This window comes from Crinia signifera, chromosome 1, assembly GCF_055691185.1.
Source record: "Crinia signifera chromosome 1, ASM5569118v1, whole genome shotgun sequence".
NCBI classification, from domain to species: domain Eukaryota; kingdom Metazoa; phylum Chordata; class Amphibia; order Anura; family Myobatrachidae; genus Crinia; species Crinia signifera.
Genome location: NC_139217.1, coordinates 153,918,877 through 153,927,273, shown reverse-complemented (window position 1 = coordinate 153,927,273; position 8,397 = coordinate 153,918,877). Strand labels below are relative to the sequence as shown.

Sequence of the window (8,397 nt, the reverse complement as noted above, 5' to 3'; positions counted from 1 at the left end):
CATATTAAATGTCACCCTGTATTTTTTCACTTGGGCTCACAACCCACGAGCTCCGCTATGTTAAATTGAACTGAATAGTAACTTGTACGGTGTACGCAGCAATTAACTGCCAATCACATATTAGACTACAGTAATTAGTGATTGATTTTGGGGTGGGTTCCCTTCACCTTGTGTCCCCCTGGACATTTTGCCAGTCTAACTGAAGTACAATTGGTATGAAATACATTCTATTCAAAATATATGACTAATCCTGATTGCCAACCGCTCAGATCTGGTACTATGCAGTATGTGTATATATATATATATATATATATATATATATATATATATATATATATGGTTGGAGGTCCGGCACTCCTCACTTGCCACTGCTCCACTATGTACCTTGACCTGGGTGCCCGCTGTATGCTGGCTGTACCAGCGCTTGTTAGATAACGTGTAGAAAGAAGCGTCACTCCAGGTACTTGTTGCAAGAATAATTTACTGTAGGTCAACAGTGTTTCGGGCCGGAGCCCGTCTTCAGGACATAAACCCGTTTATGTCCTGAAGACGGGCTCCGGCCCGAAACACTGTTGACCTACAGTAAATTATTCTTGCAACAAGTACCTGGAGCGACGCTTCTTTCTACACATTTATATATATATATATATATATATATATATATGCAAACGAGAGAGCCGCACAGCACAGGACTTGATCTCCGCTTACAATAAATCAATAGTAAGCGGAGATCAAGTCCTGTGCTGTGCGGCTCTCTCGTTTGCATATGTGTTATTTCAATTGCCGGCACCCGGGCGGACGTATGAAGAGGGGAGTGTGCCAGCCTATCGTATAGTATATATATATATATATACACACACATATACATATACATACATACATACATACATACATACACACACACACACACACACACAAACACACTAGTAAGCCCGCTCAAAGCAAATGCTTCGAAAGCTAGTCTGCTACCTTGTGATCGCCTCCGTTAGTGCATGTGTGAGAGAAAGAGATGTAGTTTCACTTACTGCCAACAGAAGGCAGTGGTTTGGAGACACACAAACGGACACTAAACTCATTAATTCATGATCTATATTGATTGTTATACAAACAAATGTCTGTTTACACCTTTGCATTAGGTGTTTTGTTTTTGGAGCTTCAAAATAAAGATAATTTTTTATACAGAAATTAATTTTAATTACAGTACAAAATACAAAAATATATAAGTCAGAGAGCTGAGCTGTACAATATTGACATATAAAAATAATTTAAAATAATATTTAAAAAATCCTGGGAATGTAATATTAACAAATAAATTATCAGTTTTTATGGCAGATACAATAAAGTTACAGTTATCTTAATGCATCACCCTGCTTTATCTGTTTATTACTTGCACTAAATAATTCTTGTGTGTATATATATATATATATATATAGATAGATAGATAGATAGATAGATAGATATAGCTATATACAATATATTACATTTCACCTTTCTGTAAACCTGCTAAAGGTGTTATATATACTGATATGGTATATGGAATTTCTATATTACTCCTTCATATATACCTATAAATAATTGGGTCCACACGGATCTGCCCAAGCATTCAATCCCGGACGCTATTTCTGCCGGCTGAAATATCGGCCCTCGTTTGCGCAATGCTGCTATTTTTAACAGCATTGAATTAAACAGATCCGACTTTAAAACAAGTCAGATCTGTTTTGTCGGAAAGGGCCACAGATTGTCAAATTTGTGGCCATCAGTGGCTGTTGCTAATCTCAGACTTTCCAGCACTTGTCAGTTGGAACATTGAATTATGATTGTCGAGTTTCTGGTGAGAGAAAAAAGAACGTCACAGGATTCCAACTGTCAGGACGTTCCGACAGACTGAGGCCCAGGTGCTCTAAGCTTCAAAAGTGATAAAATGGAGAGTGATAAACAACCAATCAGCTCCTGCATGACATTTTTCAAACACAGGGGGAGATTCTCTAAAGCAGAAATGCAGTAAAAACCCTGTTATTGTGGTTTTTACTGCATTTCTGTATGCTCTGTCCCCCCTCCGCAGTGTCAGCGCTGTGGAGGGAATAGCCAGAAAAAGCTGGCGATTCCCTGCAGAAGCCTATGGGCTTCTTACCGCAGCGCTCTGCACATGCGCAGATGGACTCGCAGGTCTCAGACCCAGAAGTCCAGCGCCGGCGCCGCATCGCAAGGGACAGCTCTTATCGCAAGAGCTGTCCCTTGTGTAAATGATCGCATATGTTAGAGCATATGCGATCATTAAGAATGCGGTGGCCGGCGAAGGGGGGCGAAACAGGGCTGCGGATGTTAGAACATCCCGCCCATTGTCTGTGACATGGACGTTAGTTGCTGATTGGCTAGTTGTTTATCACTTTTCCTTTTATCACTTATCTTTTTTTCCCTTTTATCTTAGTGCATCTGGCCCTGGATCACAGATTGAAAATCTGAGAAATGTGAGCTAGGTTCTGATTATTTTACCCTTTAACATTAGCTTTCATAAATAATAATTTCACAATACAATGAAATCACAGGGAAAGTGATGTGGTGGAAATGCTCAACACGTCCATTAATACTAGTGGAAGGTTACGTTAGCGGATTGTTTGGGTAACAAGAGAGAAGAGTGAAAACATATTCTTTGTTTTCCATAAGGCTTGTGTAGACCAAAAGGTAAAAGCAGATTCAGGAGATAGGCCCAGAAAATGTTCTTTCTTTTAAAGCAGGACGGAGCTTCTTTCATAGATAACTCTCTGTAGGTCTCACAGGAAGGCATTGCAGTTATTTAGTAGAATCTGTAGGCTTTGGTCTGCAAAAGCAAACAAAGAAAGGTTAAAGTCTGTTACTAATGGACACAAGAACAAGGAAGCTTAATGGTTAATAATCCTATTATAAAATTAACTATTAATTATGGGGCAGATTTAACAATGAGTAATTGGTGCTACAGCCAATTTATGACTAGTTGCCATTTTTATCAAACAAATGACAGGAGTTGATTCACTAGAGCACCATTTATCATTTGGAAGAATATCAATAAATCTGCCTCTATATTTGTAATGGTCACAATATTTAACTCTTGTTCTTCCCTTTATGGAGTATATTGTACACAAATCTACAAAGTGATTAACAGAGAGAAGAGCAAGTCACTTCTTTGCAATCCAAAAAAATATCTGTGTATCTAATTGTAGCACATCATATACAGGACAGTGTGCTGCATATTGGACTGGTTAATAGTGGCCACTTAAGGGATGGGAACAGTCAACAGCTGATTCCTGCAATGGCCATGATTGGAGTTTCCAAACCCGGGATTTCGGGATTAGACTGCACATGCGCAGTCTAATGCCGTGCAGCATGCCTGCAGCATCTGAGCACCCACTCAGACACTGCCTGGGTTCTCCCGTCCCCGGCTGTGCGGCTCTGCGCAGTGTGACATGGTATGAGGTCATACTACAGCAGTCATACTGCCACAACACCACTCACGGCCGCACCACCTGCCCTACTTCCGGCTGCACCGCCTGCCTGCCTAGCTCCTGGCCGCAATGAGCTATATACTGTAATTACTTTGGGGTGTCACTTACTACACTATGCAACCCCCATAGAGAAGCTACTGTTTTTACTACAGCTTCAATTATATGTGAATAATTTTACTTAATGTGCTGATTTAATTTTCTATTTGTCATATTGTACATAGAAACTTAAGGTGGCCGTACACTAGTACTACAGGATTTTAACACTAAATCATGCGAAAAGTGTCAAATCTTATGCCATTTACATACGGTTCTAATACGCTACACGGCCCAGCATGCATTGCATCCAAAGATTGCCATCAATGCACCAAGGATACATTGTATCACGGGGCGGTGAATGGGATCGCATGCAATATATGGTATGCAAAATGATCAATACTGATGTATTGCATGTGATCTAGCAGCTAGGGAGCTGCCAGGTCATTTCAAGAGGTATCAAATAGGAGGCTACATTACATATAACATTCTCCTAAGCTACTTCATTAACAGCAGGGCAGTTTTATCCCACACAGCATGTATTTTCTCTAGCCGGGGATATGAATATTCATGGTACCGTCAAAACAAAGACATTTCTACTTACTCAGTCAGGTATCTGTCAATGAACTTCTTCACCCATGGAGCTGTGGGCTCTAAACAGACTTCTTGACCATTTTTCAAAGTGGCTCTATGGATAGAAATATGCATTATATTAAACTATTTACCCCATACATTCTGTGCAATGTAAATATACTAATCCTATCCTAAATACAATTGTGACAAATATGTATATAGTTAAATATACTTATAATGTTTATGTCTATATATGTGCTGTTCCATTGTGCATTGAATGAAGCTAATGCACAAATGTATCCCTTTGAGAATTCCAAGAACAAAGTGGCCATAATCTAGGATATTTTATCCTACAAATTAAAACAGCAGCAAATGATGAGCTAATCAATAAGAAACATGTAGTGTTCTCTAGTACATAGATCACCTGGGGGAAATTTTAAGATGGGCGTTCTATTTCACATAGGATGTTGCTATAGGTGACCAATCAGACACTGGGCCAGATTCTCTAAGCTTCAAAAGTGATAAAATAGAGATTGATATACAGCCAACCAATCAGCTCCTACCTGACATTTCTGTCTGTGACATGGAAGGTAGGAGCTGATTGGCTGTCTGTTTATCACTCTCCATTTTATCACTTATTGAAGCTTAAAGAATCTGGCCCACTATCTACTATCTTCTAGATGGTACTAAATAAATAAGAAGTAGATTCTGATTGGTTGCCCATAGCGAAATAGAACTCTTATCTGATTACCCCCCCTACCCTCCCCCATGGCCATTTTATAACAGTGTGAAGGAATAAAAGGGTGCGAATGTGTGTGTGTGGAAGTGTAAGGCATACAATACTGCCTATGGCTATATGTTACAAGGACATTAAACAGAGCTCTTGCATAATAGCTGGTACTTACATGACCTCCAGATGTTTGCAGTGTGGTCCTTTTGGAATGAGTTCGATGTTCAGGAAATGTTTGGAGGAAATGGGCTTACTCTCAGTTTTTACACACTGGCACCTAAGCTCCCGTGCTCTTGTTTGGGACATTTCTGGAATGAAAAGATACATGACTGAGTTACAGTATAAGAATGCCATGTATGACTACCACAGATAAACTAAATAACAGTTCTAAATGATATATTTAGTATAAGTAAAAATGTATATGGCTGTGTCATAAAAGGTCTGAATTTTGTTCTTCATATTAATAAAAAAAGCTCACAATAGTTAACCCTTAAACATTTCCAACAATAGCAAAGATATTTTTATAATAGTAGTGTGTGTATATTTTTCTGTGTGTGGTTCAGGAATCTCATTGCCTTGCCATGGAAGTAAAAGCTGCTGTATGTGACAGATTCTTACCTTCTGAATGTGCAATGAAAGTCAGGCAGACTGCCAGGAATGGGAGGATGTGCACTCGTCTAATCTGCATAGTTAGAAATGTGCTTCCTCTGTCAGTCTTTGGATTTAGTTGTGGCTTCAAGCTCTGTCTTGAGTCAAGAGTAGTACTGCTCATAAAGCAGCTATTGGCCACTTTTATACTGTGTCTCCCAGCAGGAGTCTGCAGATTACGTAACAGGAATTTCCAGTTCTGCCGCCAGACCCTAACCAACGTGAGTACAAGTGTCATTGCTATGCTAATTCACATGCTATGGGTAATCCTGAGTTTAAGGAAACTTTCCCAGCACCACATGTCTCAACTAGTGGTAATAATTCCCTCCAAGACAAGATGTTTATGTTGTAATATATATTTCCTGTTAACTTAATCTGTAAAAAATAAGTACTACTATTACTTATTTAATTGGTAATAATAATTCAGAAGAAAATTAATGAATTATTATTAGGCACCAATGGGGCAGATGTATTAAGCCTGGTGAAGAGCTAAAGTGGAAGGTGATATCACACCAGCCAATCAACTCCTAACTCATTTTTCTTACATAGCTGATTGGCAGGCTTAATACATCTGCCCCACTCATTGGCCCTTATTCTGATCGGTGCGGCCGGATGCGAATATGCGGCCAGGACCGTGCGTGCGAAACCCCGCCTTCCATACGGATCGGCAACTCCGTCCGTACGCGGTAAGAAGCTGGCCGAACGGACCGCACGTGTATTTTTCATGGAAGACGCCTCCTCCATCTCAGGGAACCTCCCCCATCATTCGATGGTCGCAGACCATCGAATGCAGGACCGAGTGGTCCACCAGCTCCCGCAACCTCAGACCACACGGACATTTTTCGGTGCAAAAGCAGGGATCTGGGCGGGCAGCTGACATCCGGCGATGTCATATGTCCGCCCCCTACACGTGCGTCACGACTGCATTACCATATGCACGCCCAGCGTTTGCATGGGAACGCGGGGCGTTCATATGGTAATGAGCCCAAACAGCCCTTCACGCCCCTCTCCACCCCCTGTTCGGAGTGTTCACATTACATGCGGGATTTGGCCGTACGCCCCGCTCGCACATGCGCAGAGACGCCTCTGCACATGCGCAGATACAAAACATCGGCGGCACGAACACACTCGGATATTACCGCACCAACCAGAATAAGGGCCATTGTTATTGTTATCATGTACTGTATCTTAGGTGCTCCCAAACTCGGTCCTCAAGATATCCGGATGATTGGTCGGCAGTGTCTATAGGTCGAAACCATATGCACAACATGCACTAGGTTCACATTGGCAAAAGGTCGACAGGCACTAGGTCTCCATTGCCAAAAGGTCGACACGAGCAAAATGGCAACATGCTAATGGTCGCAGGTTGACACATGAAAAGGGCGACATGAGTTTTTCGTTTTTTTTTTTTATTTTATTGGGCTTTTTCATGGTTTACGATCCATATGGACTACAATTGGCGGGTATGTGTTCCCTGTGTGAAAACTGTACTGTCTCTACTCATATTGTTTCAACCTTTTCCATGTCAACTGTGTACCTGTCGACTTTATTGACTGTTGACCTAGACACTGTTGACCCTTTCATCCACACCCGTTTGTCAAGTCAGACTAACAGTGCAGGTTTTGGTGATATCCAGACTTGTGCTCAAGCATGGATATCATTAGAGCCTGGAATGTAAGTGTGCCATGAGGACTGAGGTTGGGGATGTCTGATGTACATATAATGTACGGGATGGTATCAGGATTCTGGCAGTCAGAAGACAGCTTGATCCCATAATTCAGGATCCTGACACTTATAAGGTATGTATGTTAACCCCTTAACCCTAAATCCCCTATCTACATCCTAACCATCCCCCCGTAGCATGATCCTATCCCCCCCCCCCCTTAATGCCTACCCTACTTCCCTCCCCCCCAGTCCATTTGAACCTGGTCCTGGGTCCGAAATACTAGCTTGCACCCGTTGTTTTGATGGAAAAAGCGGTATAAATCATCATTGTGGTCTTTTTTTATAATGTTTTTCTTTTTATAATGTGTTCACTCCAAAATTGCCTTTCTGACTTCTCTGGTAATGTAAGATTGCCATCATCAATTAACTAGCTCACCACAGGTGATGGCAATCATACATTACAAGTCTACTTACATTCAGTGGATACTTAATATTTGCGGCTAACCCCTGACAACCAGGAATTTTTGGAAAATAAGCCTTTATTGACTGATAAATAGGCCCCCAAGTCGAGATTCTGGCAGATCCACACACAATATGCTTATATTTAGGTTTAAACACCCTTTCAAGGTTCACAATCAGCACTGTCCTGACAAAATTGGGACAGTTGGGAGGTATAGCGAAATGACGCCTGTTGTATTGTCCCCCCCCCCCACACACTTCATCTTACCTTGGTAGAAGTGAGGTTGGTTTGTGTGGCATTACCCCTTCTCAGGGGGGTAATGCCACACTTCCAATCTATCACAGACCTGGGGCCAGATGCACCAAGCTTCAAAAAGCGATACAGTCGAGAGTGATAAACTACCAGCCACCCAGCTCCTGGCATTTTTCAAACCCAGCCTGTAACATAACAGGTAGAAGCTGATTGGCTGGTGCGTTATCACGTTATCACTCTCCACTTTATCACTTATTGAAGCTTGGTGTATCCGGCCCATGGAGTAGCAGCAACTGTAAAGGTGCCCATACACTGCTGCGACGTCTCGCAGCAGTGTTCGGGCACACGATTCCCTGCAAGCCACCAGGACCTTCGTGGTGGCAGGGACACATGTGATCCGTTGTGATGGATCGTATGCGTACCTGCTTCCCTCCCGCCTCACCGCCTTGAGGGAGGTCCCAGAATGGGTGGCTGGACGGCCAGCCGGTCCGATGCACAGGACTGCGCATCGAACCCGACCGCATGTGAGGGAGAAGCGATTTGGTCTGATTTAACGG

General features: G+C 42.1%; 1 protein-coding gene across 1 annotated transcript; it reads right to left on the bottom strand.

The window, feature by feature from the left end:
* Nucleotides 1-1,231: 1,231 nt before the first annotated feature.
* On the bottom strand, nucleotides 1,232-5,560 carry LOC146026714 (permeability factor 2-like). Its single transcript, XM_083157596.1, has 4 exons — nucleotides 5,434-5,560; nucleotides 4,991-5,123; nucleotides 4,117-4,200; nucleotides 1,232-2,818 (listed from the first exon to the last, which is right to left on the bottom strand). Exons 1-4 carry the CDS (start codon nucleotides 5,501-5,503, stop codon nucleotides 2,791-2,793), a joined length of 315 nt encoding a protein of 104 aa, XP_083013722.1. The 5' UTR covers nucleotides 5,504-5,560; the 3' UTR covers nucleotides 1,232-2,790.
* Between the last annotated feature and the right edge of the window lie 2,837 nt (nucleotides 5,561-8,397).